This window comes from Convolutriloba macropyga, chromosome 14 (assembly GCF_964194025.1).
Source record: "Convolutriloba macropyga chromosome 14, txConMacr16.3, whole genome shotgun sequence".
Lineage (NCBI taxonomy): Eukaryota > Metazoa > Xenacoelomorpha > Acoela > Convolutidae > Convolutriloba > Convolutriloba macropyga.
Window position 1 is genome coordinate 8,554,001 of NC_134481.1, and position 16,168 is coordinate 8,570,168.

The 16,168-nt window shown below is 38.2% G+C and overlaps 1 protein-coding gene across 1 annotated transcript; it reads left to right on the forward strand.

Annotated features, from left to right (window-relative positions):
• The first annotated feature begins 830 nt into the window (after positions 1–830).
• LOC142353290 (uncharacterized) lies at positions 831–2,281 on the forward strand. The gene is made up of 2 exons (XM_075405522.1): positions 831–914; positions 1,699–2,281. The coding sequence occupies exon 2, from the start codon at positions 1,811–1,813 to the stop codon at positions 2,180–2,182; it is 372 nt and encodes a 123-aa protein (XP_075261637.1). The 5' UTR covers positions 831–914; positions 1,699–1,810; the 3' UTR covers positions 2,183–2,281.
• The last annotated feature ends 13,887 nt before the right edge of the window (positions 2,282–16,168 follow it).

Here is a 16,168-nt window from a genome sequence, read left to right on the forward strand (position 1 = left end):
CTTTTTTGAATTGTTTTTAAAGAACCCAAGTGTAGCATCAATATCTTCTTTATCTTGGAAAGACTTTAACTTTGAATAAAAATGTTTTCTGTTTATACATAGCTTCTACACTGCCTCTGATATTTGATCGTTATTTGATTAAAACCAGATGGAAATTCAGCGTTCTCTTCTTTTTGAAATATGACTGAAAATCATTCTCAGCGAAATATGATGGATTCGCCGTATTCACACTGGAAACAAACACAAAAGTCAATATTGTTTTAAAAAATAATGACCTGAACCAGTAGTTGATATGTTCTTGAAATTTTACATCAAATCACCGCGAAAGATGATAACAGCCTGTCAAAAAAAATTAGAACTAAAAAAATAAACCTTAAATGTGTGCTTTTTTTGACAAACTTAAAAACACACACCTCCAAAGATGATTTTAAATCATAATAGTTAAAAATCAACCGTATGTTCTATTGCTTAACTGGTCAAAAGTTGATTATCAATGTTTCCTAGGTAAAAACCATAACTTTTGTCTTTGGGGGGAGATAAAAATGAATATTTCTCTGAGCACGTTACTTGCATGCATAAAACGTCAAATTTTTAGCGTTTGTGCAGCCCCAAGCCCTTTGTGAGTCAATAATATTTGCCTAATTCCCCCCCAGCACGTTTCTTATTGATTCATAATGATTTACTATGTAACGGTATGTGCTCTGTAACTGGGGTGCCTGACGTACTGGGGTGGGGGGGGGGCACAAACCGAAAAGTCGATTCCTGCAATCAGTTGCGTATGATATAAACGTCATTATTTACAACTTTACGCTGTATTTTGTTTCAGCGCCTTTTATTGTTGTTGTTGAGGTTGGTGACTTTACTGTTACATCTACCAAAAAGATATTCCAGACGGAGAAAGTCATTCACGACAGGTACATAGTTTGTTTTATACCTGAGACCACAAAGTTTGGTTACAAGCCAGTCCCTCTACTAAAAAAAGAACCATAGTCACATCTTTAATTATGGTTCTTTACATCTTTAATATAATCACAAAAAGTATCAACTTACTTGTCGAAAGGGCCCAAAAGTGTGGGATAATTGTTTTTGTTGTTACTGGTTAACGCTAGTTGCCGCTAATCTTACATAATTTTGGAAAATTTCCTAGGCACGGGATCTTATCTGATTCCATCTGAAGACAATGATGTCCTCTCTTTTTGATAATAAAATATTTGAGTTGTCCGATTCGTAGGCAACTATCGTTTTTCTTGATAGTTTTTCTGTTACAATTTAAAAATTGACATAAAGCATAGTTTAAGACTATTTTTTCTTTTGAACCTTCGATGCAGTTCGCCAAGTTTACATCGTGGTATGTATATCTGTTAAGTTAGCATCGCGTATTATAGCAACTTCTTGGACAAGCCAGAGCACTAGTTTTGGAGGGATCAAATGTTTGAAAGTTGATGGGTACCTCCCATCCTCTCTGCCCCCCCCCCCCATCTCAGTTGTCATATACCGTATAGCAACCCCTCCCTCATCATGGTAAACATTCCACAATGAGGGCTTTATTTTCGGCTTTATGGGGCTATAGTGGCAAAGACCCAAACTTTTTCCAAATTTGAGTACAAATTGAAAAAATATCAAGCCAAATATTTAAATTTTACAGGGTAAAACTGGACGTGCTAACTTACTTTTGACGCTCAGATTAAATTCTTTCAGCTACGCTATAAATGAGGGCACACCGGTCCATGATGTTGCATTGTTGTATTTAAACGAATCAGTTCGGTTAGAACCATACGCCTTTTTACCCCTTTGCCCAGTGTCACAAAAAATGGGAACCCCGCTCGTGGCATCTGGAATGGGTTCATTATTGCGAGGTTCAGTTTATAATCCCAACCAGCTGCGTCAAATTTCCTTGACTGAGGTACCCCATTTGATGACGTCAACAGATCCCGAGGACTCGCAAACCGAATGCCCAGAAGGCAATATTTGTACATTATCTAACCGACTGGGCGGTGGTTTGGGCAAATATGACGACGGGGGTCCATTGTACGCTGAATCAAATGTTTTTGGGTGTAATTTTATCTGTCTTTATGGGGTTGCAAGTTACTCAATGATAGATCAGAAAAATACTCAAATTTATGCTAACATTTTTGCGAGTATTCCTGATCATCGCATTTGGATCATGTCAATATTAAACTAATTTTAATAGAAGAAACAGTAAAATTATTAATGATTTCATAAATCAATGTATTAACAAAAAGTACATTTGCTGTGATCATAGTAAAATATCTGTTTCTGAGTTGAGAGGTTAAAATTATTGGATCTTTTCCGGCTGTGCCCCCATGCCCCCAACCCTACACCCCCATGCCCCCATCCCTATCCCCACCACCCCCCCCCCCCGTCCAACGTTATGCCCCCTCCCCCTCCTCGTCTCGTTACAGAGCACGTGTCATTACATAACATAGCATCATGTAAAAAATATGGCATATGCGTCTTGGGTGAATACAAAAAATATACTCCAACAAGGCGGCTCGTTAATGTGCGTTCGCACATGATGTTCCGACCCGAGCTCATCTACATTTTTGACTAAATTGTCAACCAAATGAAGAGATAACAAAAATAGATATTTGAGTTTAAAAAAATCGTTACACAACCTATCTACTAATTGAAATACCTAATGCCATGCCTCATTACAGCACCAACATGATCTGACATTAAAGAGAATAAGAGACAAAAAAATTTTGCACCAACAAAAACTTCACAGCAAAAACTGAATATCTAAATTTAAAAGCAGCTAGTAACAACGATAAAATGCAGTCAGATAAAACCTTAACTACACAAGTTTACTTTTTTCCTAACTATACAGCAGATGGAAAGTTTTGTTAATGAGATTAGGTAACAAGTCGACAAAAAGAACGAACAGTGAGGCCAAACTTAAAAACTAATAATCATTTATAACAAGAAGTTTCAAAAATCTTTAAAATCATTAGCTTTTAAATAAATAATCCTTGATAAATTACTAAAAAGTCATTAGAAACCCAAAACCACCTGTCTTTGGTCTGAATATGTCATAGAAACAAACTAAAGAGAAACTCGAAATGTTTATCATAAACATTTCAAAATGTTTATCATAAAATTTTAAGACTATTCGCTACAATCTGACTGCTTCAGGTAACATCATTCTTTCAAACCTCAATTACCAGCATATGAGACCTGTGAGCAATTCACGGCTACCTAAAGAACAAAAACAGCAAATTCAAGAAAAATTGAGCGAGAAAAGTGTCGAAAACATTAAAAAATGAATTTTTCAATAAAAACTCTTCTATTTTAAATTAAATTTTCAAGAGCAATGGTTTTTCCCTCTTTTATCAATATAATTTCAAAAAATCAACAAATATGATTAAATACACTAGAAGCACGAAATTTTCGAGAAAACACCTATTATCGACGCCAATAAATACATTAGCATTCACCGGAAGCCATTAAATATGATAAATTTTCCCTCGATTGTTCAATAAATTTGTTTATCAATCGTTTTTAATCGATAAGGTCTTACAACGATTTATTGACCATGAAAACATCAACAGAGACAGGCAAAACCCAAAGACTCATGAGAAAAGTGCCAGAAGAAAATGTCGAAGCAATTCAAATCATAAGCTCTTCTCTGAAAACTTTATCTATGATTCGTTGAACTTCTTCCCTAAACTAATGGGGACTATCAGCAGTAGGATTATGAGACAAGATTTCAAAAGGATCCAAAAAGATAATGAAACCCGAAAATAAAAGAAGATGAAATCTCGTGGCATTGAAGTTTTAAAACTAATAGTTAGAAGATAAAACCGCTAACCAGATTAAATTTGGCTGCAGTAGAACGGAAAGGGATTCCTTTAGTACTGACATTGACCAAAAGTTCACAAAAAAAATTTTAGGGTTGGCTAATGTTCAAAAAAATTTCGAAAAATTATTTTTAGACTCTTAACAGCCATCAAACTCAAAATCTTTCAAGAGAGCTCAATATCTACGCTCAGATATAACCCAGACAGAGGAAAATGATGTTTGTCATGCATAGATAATTAACAAGACATCACATTAAGTCTTATGTTTGAATACAATATTAAACACAGGCAAAAACCGAAATTCAGTAGAAAAATGCGAGAAGAAAGTGTCGAAGACAACTAAACCAGTAGCTTTTCTCTAAAAACTTTCTCTGTGATCCACCGAACGACTTCTCTAAGCCAGTGGAGTTACAATGATATTTGGATAATGTGTATAATGTTTGGACAATGTGATAAGAGTTCAAGAGTAACCAATAATACAAAAATATCCAAAAAAAATTAAAAAAAAATTGAAATCTTGTGTCATTGAAGTCAAATATCAAGTAACCAATAGTTATAAGATAAAACCGCTAACCAGATTAATTTTAGTTGAAGAAGAAAGCAAGTGGGTCCTGTCAATACTGACATTGACTAACAGTCCGCGAAAGAAGTTTAAGATTTGTTTGTGTTCAAAAAAAATTTCGAAAAATCATTTTTAACTTAACAGCCATTAAATTCAATAGGTATCAGCGCAAGTCAATAAATACACTCAAAGACTCCCCGATGGGAGTTTTTTTGTGTTTGTCATTTATAGGTAATCATTAAGACATCACAATAAGTCTTATGACTATTTAAACAACAACCAAAAAAGGCGAAAACCAAAAATTCAATAGAAAAGTGCAAGAAGAACGTGTCGAAGCCATTTAAACCTTAAATTTTTTATAAAATTGTTATCTGTACTCCCCTGAAAATCTTCCTTAAGCCAATGTGAGATGTCAATATTTGGATTATGTGATAAGATTTCGAAAGTAACAAATAATACGAATATATCTAAAATTTTTCTTTAATTTTTTGAAATCTTGTGTAACTGAAGTCATATAACCAATAGTTAGAAGATAAAACCGCTAAGCGGATTGGATTTAGTTGCAGTACGAAGGAAGAGGGTACTGTCACCCCTGGACTGATATGCAGTTCACAATAATAAGTTTTTGATTCTTTAATGTTCAAAAAAAAATCGAAAATATTTTTTAAGCCTTTGCAACCATTAGCTGTCCCCTCAAAGCACTAGATATGTTCACTTAATGCTCATTATGGAACATATTGCGTTGTTAGTCTATCAATCCATGCCATAGGACTCCAAAAAATTAGTAAACTTTCAGAAGTAGAATTTCATTTAAAATTACGAAAACTCAGAATCGAAGCCAAAGAAAACATGAGCAATTCCTTGAAAACGATGTGTTTTGTTCATTGGGCTTCATTTGACAGGAGGAGGTTTGTCATTATTGTAAACTCGATATAAAAACTGACTTGTCTCTAGGTGACTTACAAAAAGCAAAAAAGAGAAAAATTTATTTAAAAAATTAGCTCTCAAATAGAGTTCGATTGTTTTTTTTTTGGTAGTGAACTTCCCTATGAGTTCAGAACTAGTCTTTTTTTTATTGCCTTTAGTCTAATAGAAACACAAAATTGGACCATTTTTGGCGTGAAGTTTAATTTTGAAATACTATTTTCCAAAAAAATGTTTCAATTTGGAGAAAAATTACACTAAAAGTGAACAAATATCACGTGTTCACACAAAATTTCTCAATAACTCAATAATAAATCCTCAATAACTCTTCGAAAAAAAAACGAAATTCAAAAAAATCTTTTTAATTTTGAATTCTACGCTGATCCAGCTTTTTAAGGATACCACTCACATTTCTCTACGACGAATATATCAAACGGAAAAGATCCGAATTACGAATAGAAAGAACGTTATTTGGGAATTCTACTTGGGATTGTTAAGTTTACGCCCCTTGGCATAGTAGTTTCAGCCCGGTAATTTAAATCAAAAACCCAGTATATCAGAACAAAACACGTGCAACAAATGTGAGCCCTGCGATGTCAGAACAAATAGCGAAACTTCAAATCTTAAACCGGGGATTTTGGAATACCGGACCAAGACTACTGATCTTTTTGCGGCATCTGATGATCCGAGTATGTCTGATCAAGTGAAAACTTTTCGAAATCTTGAAGGTTGAAATCTCGGAAACAAAATTGGTAAAAAAAAATCTCAGAACGAAGTGACAACAGAGAGATCAGACCAAAATATACTCTGACCAGACAATATCAGAAAAAAAGTGACGTATGATCAGACAAAATCACCTAAGTGTTGGGTTATAGACTTTTGCAAGCGGAATAAAAAGCGTTTTTAACTCAGTAAAAGAATTAATTTCTCAAAAATGAGAGAATAACAAAATGATATTTTACAGTAGAATTTAGAGATTTACAGGAGAGATCTGATTATTAGATCAAGATGGTGATTTGAATTTGGGGATGAAAAAGGACTCAAAAATCAGCTGTATATATACCCATTATCAGTGTGAAGAAGTCAAGATATAAAACTAATCTTAGCACCGTGATTTACAGTGGGGCTTCGCAAAGGTTACCCAATATGGTTTGCTTCTGCAAATCAGTCGCAAAAGGAACCATAAATGGAATGCATTTGCACTTTTCTAAGAATTCATTCACACTTCCGGAGATATCATCATCATTTAATACATGCTGGGAAGATTTTACATCAATTAATCTACATCTAAAAATAGTTATCTCGAATCACCAATTTGAACCGAATATTGATTCTAAGCACCATTTCTTGACGATTCATTTATATAATTTCTTTGATCGAAGTCATATTGCTTGTCGTTCTAATCTGGTAAGTAAAACATTCTTTCTAATTCTCACTAAGTTTAGGACTATAGTTTGATCGATATTCTAACACCCCCACTCAGACGTGAGCTGATTGCGTAGAGTCTGTTCCCATCAAAACTGCTCTGAATGTTTCCATTTTCGAAACGGGTAAGGACTTTGTGAAGTTGTCATTTTGTCTGTAGGTACGTAATGAATTGAAATAGTCCCATCCTCTGTCTTGTCCCGGATGAAGTGAAACTTTGTTTTGATGTGCTTGCTCCTTTTGTGCTTGACTGGGTTTTGGCAGAGTCTGATACAACTTGGTTGTCTTCTCCAATTGCTATTGGACGTTTCTGTTGGATGCCAAAATCCTTTAGAAGTTGTTTCAATTAGAGTGCTTCCTGAACTGCTGCTGCCATGCCCTGATATTCTGCTTCTGATGAAGAAAAAACAACTGTGGCCCGCTTCTTGACACCCCAGCTGAGTGCTGCGCCACGTCCGTTGAGCTTGAATTATTAGCCCGTTGTTGATTTTCTGTCGTTCACGTCTCCAGACCAGTCTGCATCACTTTCCCCCACTAAATCATAACTAGCCTCTTTTGTGTAAGTAAATTTAAAGCCTTTTGAGCCTTGAAGATATCGCAGAAGTCGTTTTCCGCACATCCGGTGTTGATTTGTAGGTGCATTCAAGTGTCTGGACAGAATTTTGAGTGTGAACATGATGTCTTGTCTCGTCTGTTTGATACAGAAGTGATCCAACCAAGCTTCTGTAGATCCTCTGGTCCTTTTCTTCGTCTCCGTTCTGTGCTGTCTGAAGTTTCAAATTCAAATCAGCTGGAGTTCTTGAGGGTTTGCATTGATCCATTTGAAACCACTCAAGCATTGTTTCTATGTAGCGTTCTTGGTCGACGCTGACTTTGCTTTCTTCTCGTCTGATTCTTAGACCCAGAAACCAGTGTAGTCTCCCTCTGTCTTCCATGTGAAAGGTTGCTTCTAGTGCCTTCTTGACATCAGAGACCACTGTCATACTTCTTGATGCTACTATGATGTCGTCAAACCAGACCAAGATGAAGGTGTGATCCTCTGCCTCTGATCTTGCAAACAAGCAGTGATCGTTCCTGCTTCTGGTGAACCCCTGTCTCAGTAGGAAGTTTGCCAGCTCTTTGTATCATTTGTTAGCAGCCTGTTTCAAACCATAAATTGATTTATTTAGTCGACATACTAACTTCTCCCCATCTGATCCGCGTTTTACAAACTCCTGTGGCTGTTCCAGATACACTTCTTCCTCGATTGGTGAGTGCAAGAAAGCAGGCTTGACATCAAATTGGTGCATCACATGGCCCTGCTTCGCTGATAGCTGAAGTAGAATCCTGAATGTCTCTGGCTTGCAGGTAGGCGCAAAAGTCTCAAAGTAGACCAGTCCTTCCACTTGTTTGAAACCTTTTGCCTCATAGCGCGCTTTGTATTTGTCCACTTGACCACTGGGGCCAATTTCACTTTGTAGACCCATTTGCCCTGTATGACGTCCCTGTCTGTGGGTGGTCTCACTAGGTTCCAAGTCTCGTTGTCTTGGAGTGCCTTGACCTCGTCCTTAATTGCCCGGTGCCACTGGTCCCAATCGTCACCTTTCTTGGCTTCGTAGACTGTTTTGGATTCCACATATGCGCCCTCAGTCATAGCAAGATGGGTCCTTACTTCTCCAAAAAATTGCGGAACATTCCTTGCTCGTGTCCCTCGTCTGGGCTCTGCTCTGTCCGCGTGTTCCAGTGCATCTTCATTGAAGCCAACTGTCTCTACTATGAGAAGTCTTCTCTGTCACTGTCTTCCAGTGACTCTGAGTCTCTTTCACTCCCTCTTGTTGCAGTAGATTCTTCATCTAGTGCTGTTTCTCCAACATCCGAGGCCTCTTGTTTCAGTGTTGTTTCTTGAGTATTCACGCTCCCTGCGTCATGCCACTCCTCCTTTATTGCAGTAGATGTGTCCTGTTGTTCTGTGTTGTCATCGTCTTGATGACCATCATCTGGGTGCCAGATTCCCAGTTCCGACCCATCACCTAGTAGGTCAGCCGTTTCTTTGTTGTCAGGGATTGAGCCAACTTCAGACTCCTTGATGATCACATCTCGAACTGCCATCACCTTGCGTGTGTTGGGTATGTACACCAGGTATCCGTTTTCTCCTGCAGTGTAACCTTCTTTCCAGTGCCTTGGGCACAAACTTTCCTTCCAGTGCCTTGGGTTCAGGTTTGCTGACTTCTCTGTTCCTCTTCCTCATGAAGACTGTGCAACCAAAAATAGATAATTTACTAATTGGAAGCTTAGGTTTTATACCTCTCATCAGCTCTGCTGGGCATTTTTCTTCTCCTCGTCTCACAACCAAGTTTTTGATCCTTGCTGCGTGAAGAATTGCTGCTCCCCACATCATCTTGTGAAGTCCTGAGTCAAGGAGCAAACATCTTGTCATCTCCAGCAGTGTCCTGTTGCACCTCTCAGCCAACCCATTCTGTTGTGGCGTCACTGGTATGGTCTTCTCCTGTAGAATGCCTGCATCTAAGCAGTACGTCTTGAACTGCCCTGAGAGATACTCCTTCGCATTGTCTTGCTTCAGCTTCTTGGGCGTCCCCACACTGAAAACAAATTTTTTCAGGCTGGCCAATGCTTCACTCTTTGCCTTAAGCAATTCCACAAACACAAACTTCGTGTACTGATCTGCAGATACTATGCAGAACCGGAACCCTGACAGTGAATCTACTCTGAAAGGTCCCATCACGTCTGTGAACACCCTCTACAGCTTCTCTTCTGCTTGGGTCTCTGCCACTCTTGGTAATGGAGTCTTTGTGATCTTGGCCAATGCACACACATTGCATACATCATCGAGTTCCCCCACTGTCTCTGGAGCATTCCTGACCACATCCACTGGATTCAAACGTCCCAATCGTCTGTGCCACTTCCTTGCACTGTCAAGTTTCGCGCTGTTGGAACTCATCTTGAATTCTAGAACGCTGCAGGGTAAGTAAAACAAATTATTTTCTTGTGTTAGTTTTAACCGAGTTCCCTTCTGGAGTTTCATGCAGCTGTTTTCTCTCTCAAAAATGAAGCTATGTCCCAACTCCGTGCATCTTGAGACTGATAGGAGGTTTGAAGAATAGTCCGGCACACACAGAACATTTTTGAGTTCGCATTGGAATTCCCCTTTGTTTGAGGGTATGCTGATCCTCACACAGCCTCTGCCCACCACTCTGGAAGCCTCTCCAATGGGATTTCTGACCACTGATTGAATGGGCACAAAGTCCAGGAACGCATTGATGTTCGTCACTATGTGATCTGTACAACCACTGTCCACTAGTATGCCTGCTGTCTTCCACTGGGTAAGAGCTGCCCAGCATTCCTCGTCTGGTGTAGCCAATGTTGGACCCATTGCCGCTGACTCATGTTTGCCTCCATCTCTTTGTCTCTTGCATGCCCTGTCTAGGTGACCCCTCTCACCACACTTGCTGCATTGTGCTGTCTCCTTCTTCCTGCAGTCCTTGGCAAAGTGTCCAGGGATCCCACACACAAAGCAGTTTCCTTTCTTGGGTCCCTTCTTGAAGTCACGCTTCACTGCCAGTGCCACTGAACCACTTTGTCCCTTGTGTCTCTGCGACGTGCTCTCATGAAAGTTCTGCAGCCTTTTCCTCAACTCTGTGAAGTTCGTTGCCGGGTTGAAGCTTTCCTGTATAACAAAACCTTCATACCTCATTGGCAGACCATTGAGGACCAAGGCGTTGAAAAAGGTCTCTGAGACTGCTTCCCCTGCTTCTTTTAGCCTTGTGAGCAACTCCTTTCCTCTGATGAAGAAGCTCTCCAAATCCTCAGAATGCAGTCGAGCAAGCTGTGACACTAAAGTCACCACTGTCGGCGTCTCCACACTCTGAAATCTCTCTTGCAAAAGCTTCCAAGCCTTTGCTCCATCTCCAATGCCATCATCTCCCACACAGTCATGTCTCATCAGCATGAGGGTTGTTGCATCTAGAGTCAGTGCCAGATGGCACCACACATTGTTCCGTTTCTCCTTGATATCTGCAACTTCCTTCTCATATGCATCCTTCAGCATCTTGTGGTTCTTCTTCTCATCATTGGTTGCCCCATTGGCCAGTGGCGCAGGCTCATTGGGTTGCTCCTCTGTCCCCAGTAGTGATTTGTAGAGTCCCATCGTCTGCATCATCGCCACAGATCTTGTGTTCCAGATTGGAAAGTCCTGTGCCTTTCCTGTGTAGGTCAGCAGCTTCACTGTCTGTTGATCCATTGGAGTTTGAGCAGGCAAAACAGTTGTGAAAAGGTACTAAGCATAAAAGGATTATGACTGTCAACAACAAATTAGTTTTGTTTTGGAAATTAATTTTATGACTTAGAAAACTGCTGGGCCCATAACCTGTTGGGTTATGGACTTTCGCAAGCGGAATAAAACGCGTTTTTAACTAAGTAGAAGAATTCATTTCTCAAAAATCAGAGAACAACAAAATGATATTTTACAGTAGAATTTAGAGATTTACAGGAGAGATCTGATTATTAGATCAAGATGGTGATTTGAATTTGGGAATGAAAAAGGACTCAAAAATCAGCTGTATATATACCCATTATCAGTGTGAAAAAGTCAAGATACAAAACTAATCTTAGCACCGTGATTTACAGTGGGGGTCGCAAAGGTTACCCAATATGGTTTGCTTCTGCAAATCAGTCGCAAAGGGAACCATAAATAAAATGCATTTGCACTTTTCTAAGAATTCATTCACACATCCGGAGATATCATCATCATTTAATACATGCTGGGAAGATTTTACATCAATTAATCTAACTCTAATAATAGTTATCTCGATTCACCAATTTGAACCGAATATTGATTCTAAGCACCATTTCTTGACGATTCATTTATATAATTTCTTTGATCGAAGTCATATTGCTTGTCTTTCTAATCTGGTAAATCAAACTTTCTTTCTAATTCTCACTAAGTTTAAGACTATAGTTTGATCGATATTCTAACACTAAGTGATATCCGAACAACCATTATATAAGTCTAAACGACGTCTGATCGGGTTTTTGCAGGCTAAATTGATCAAAGTAACACTAACGGTGTGAAAATGTGTTTTTACACTCTTTACACTCTTTTACCCGTTATTTTTCGGTAAATTCCTCGGCCCGGGGAAATCGGATCACAAATACTTAGACAAAAAGAACTCTGATCGACTCTTTCTCAGACCCAATTGAAATCCAACTGACCATACCTTCCCAGAGTAAACTGAGTTCTCAACACACGACATCAAAACTCTGATCAGATGATCTCAGACCGAATTATCATCTGTTCAGACAAAGCGAAATCTGATCTGACCATCTTACATAGACGTCATACCAGATCAAAGTGTCCCAGTACAAAGTAAGCTCGGATCACTCCATCTCCAACGTGAAAACTGTTCAAATCTGGTCACACCATCTCAGAACCCATCTTATCAGACCAAAGTGAACTCTCGTAAATTCATCACCAATTGAGTATCTGTCCAGACCATCTGGAATGACGAAAACAACATAGACCCTCTGACATCCGACCGTTAATGTCTACTTGACAACGGGAGAGGAAAGAAAATTCGTGTAAATTTGATCAAGAATGTATGTAAAGATAAGAGCCTTTTGGGTTTGAAATTCGCAGGTGCAACGAAAAATATTTTGGAATAAGAAAAATAGTTGGTTTCACAAAAAAACTGAGCGAATAGGAAACTGAGAACTTACAATAAAAATGGAGATTAACAGGAGAGATCTGATTATTAAATCAAGATGATGATTTGAATTTAGGAATAAAAGAACTCAAAAATCAGTTGTATATATACAGCCACTATCAGTATAAAAATGTCAAAAAACAAGCCAATCCTAGCACCAAGATTTACCGTGGGAGTTGCAAGGATTACCCAATAAAGTTATAAAATTTGCTTCTGCATAATTCCCAGAAATGATTCGCAAGGGATACAATATATAGAATCTACACTATTCTAAAAATTCATTCAGGCTTCCGGTGAAATCATAATCGTTCAATCCATGCTGGAAAGAATATACATCAAATAATATAACTCTTATTATAGCTATCTACAAAAATCAGTTTGAACCGACCGAGTACTGATTCAGAGAACCATGTCTTGAACATTCATTTATATCTTTATTGACTTGAATCATATTGCTCGTGTCTGATTGAAAAGCTAACTTAAACTCTCAAATGTTTCAAATTAGGTTTAAGACTATAGCATGAATCGATATTCTAACACCTCCACATAGACTTGTGCTAATTGCGTAGAGTCTGCGCCCATCAAAAATGCTCTGAATGTTTCCACATTTGATTCGAGTAATTATTTCGTAAAGATGCCCACAGTCAGTTGGAACATAGTGAATTGAACTACTCCCGTCTTCCGTCCTTTCCCAAAAGAAACAAAATTTTGTCTCGTTGTGCTTGCTCCTCTAGTGCATGAGTGAGTTTTGGCAAAGTCTGATAAAATCTGTTTGTCCTCTCCAATTTCTATTGGATATTTTTGTCATGGATGAAAAACCTGCAGATGTTGCATAAAAAACAGTGCTTCTTGAATAATTGTATTTGCATGGCCCTGATTTTGTACTTCTATTGACGAAAGAGCAACTGTTGCTTGCTTCTTCACAACAACAGTTGAGCTTGAGGTAGTAGCCTGTTGCTGATTTTCTGTCAGTCAAATCAATAGACCAGTATACATCCCTGTACCGCACTAAATTATATTTAGTCTGTTTTTGCAAGTAAACTTTAGACCTTTTGAACCTTAATTGTAACGTATGATTTGTTTCCAGCATAGCCAACAGGGATTGGTTGAAGAATTTATGTGTCTGACCAGAATGTTGACTGGGAACATGATTTCGGGTCGCATCTGTTTGACGAGATAAAGAAGTGATCCAACCAAGCATCTTTAGATCCTCTGATCCACTTCTTCGTCTTCGTTCTTTGCTGACTAAAATTCAGGTCAGCTGGAGTTCTTGACGGTTTCCCTTGATCCATTTGATAACGCTCCAGCTCTTTCTACCTAGTTATTTTGGTCGATTGTGACTTTGCCTTGTTCTGATTCTGAGGTAGAAACCAGTGTACTATCCTTCTGGTTTCGTCGTGTGGTCCTGTTTTGAGTGCAGGCAGTTAGAATATTCAACTAAACGTTTTGTTATCAGTTCTGGTAGGCAAATATATCAAAACCACTCTAAATATAACACAACCAGTGAGCGAGCGTAAGATTGAACTAATTCTAACTAAGTGTTGAGCCCAAATAAATAAACAGTTCTCCTTGTAGTAACTTTGTAAAAAAATTAGCTGGCTGAACTGTTGAGAAAACACTTCTGCTGATTGAACAATTCGGATCAGAATAAAACATTAGGTTGGTTCTGCAATGGAAGAACTATTAGAAAAAAAATTTTTTTGTTAATTTTTTAACTTTCAGGTTTATAGCGACATGTTTTAAACTCATACGTCATTTGTTATGATTTAATTCACATGCTCTCTGCTGCATTTAAACTCTTAGGGTTTTTTACCACATCTGGACAAATAAGCCTATGAACTCTAAAACGAATGAATGCCTCTTTATATTCCACCCTCATTTAAACATCCTCGTATCTACATGGACAAACTAGTTCCTCACTCTTACCTTTTTTTATCCCCTCTGAACTTTTCCCTCAAAGTTACAATAATTTCTATCTCGTCTAGAGATTGCTTTTCACTCTTAATGGATGCGAAAAAAAACCACGGAAAAAACCACTCAATTTAGGAAATAAACCCCAATTTGACTATCAAATTTAGCTCGTTTGGCCAGCCTTATTGGCCCGTGAGACCTATTGTGAAACTATCCGAACAATTTATCAGGACCGAAATTTAATTTTAAAATTGAGGCTTTTTTCAAGGTGCTTGATTTTTTCGGGGATATTCTCCTTGAATATTTATCTCTCATATTAAAATAGGTGATTTTTCCGTTGGAGTTTGTTTTATAGAACTGATTTCTGCATCGTTATAACATCTCATGTCAAAACAACACTTTATTTTAAACAATTGTATTCCCCTGACTTGTCAGCCCCACTATTACAATATTTTGTCCGCTATCGACAATTTATCTTCCTTCCCTTAAAGACTTCACGTTGCCACCCTGAAACGTACTCACATACTTAATTTTACCCGCACTGGATAGAAGATTACCCAAATCTTACAAAATTTAATCCCATTGAGAATTAAATCTCATCGTACATCATACATGGCGGCTACACTACACAAAAACATTTACCCCCTAAAAACCAATTAAACCCCACTTTAATTAATCATGTTTTCCCGTGGCTGCATATTACCCCCATCTTTTCTCACATCGCTATTTAAGTTACTCCACTAATCTTACTTCTTTTTTACACCTCCTTGACAAATTGCCACCAAAGAACGCATCAATTTTACTCATCTATAGAAATTACCACTGCGTTCTGATATCATCAGTTGAGGTATCAGAAAATTATTGTGTCGGTATAAAGTTGTTCATTTTTTCTTTATTGAAGAACTTCATTCCCAGTTCAATTGAACCAGTACACATCAGCATATGTTTTAAGATAATCAGAACATTTACGGCAACATTTTTTTCGAGAACCAAAATTGTCTCCGGTAGACCATTTCAAAACTTAACAGTTATTAGCAGATTATCTCATTTTTTGTTCAGTCTTCAAAGAGATTCATTCATGCCATTTAGTATTAAGAGAACAAAGGGCGAAATATAATCAGTCAATGTAAGACCTCGAGGTAGATGCAGATCGCCTGAATCAGCTCAATTACAGAAAAAAAAGATCTGAGAATGCACGCGCAAAACACGTAAGCACTAAAAGAAACTTTATCTAAGTTTATTGGGATCTTTTCCGTTTGTGCCCCCCCCCCAGCTTAGTGGGCGCATATATTTTTTGCACCCCCCAGACGCACGTGCAATATTTTTACATAATAATTTGCTATGTAATGGCACGTGCTCTGTAACTGGAGGGCGCATAACGTGCTGGGGGGGGGGGCACAAACGGAAAAGATCCGTTTATTGCTTTTTTAGTTACTTCCTAATTTTATTTTTGCTGGTCCTACTTTGATACCCGGTGGCAATGGTGCCCTATGGCTCCTTCTCAGGAGCTGGCGAAATCTAATCTTTATCGTTTGATTCCTTGAATAGGTTGGAACATGAATTCCGTCAAGTGCACATCGGCTTTTGCTCAGTTTTGGAAAAAAAGCCGGTGAAGAATCATCAGAAAAATCTTCTGAAAACTGACGTAAGTAGTCAACCTCTTTAAAACCCTTTTCATTGCGACAAAACATAAGAAATGACATTATCACATTCCAATAAAAGCCCCCCCCCCTCTGCCACAGCTTAGTGGTCATATAACCTATAGCCCCCAATCATGGTAAATAAACCAAAGTGGGGGCCATAGTTTCATGGGAGGCTATAATGGGAAA

Bases quoted from the DNA above. Each gene is read 5' to 3' on its own strand.
- LOC142353290 (XM_075405522.1), top strand. From the start codon at position 1,811: ATGGGAACCCCGCTCGTGGCATCTGGAATGGGTTCATTATTGCGAGGT.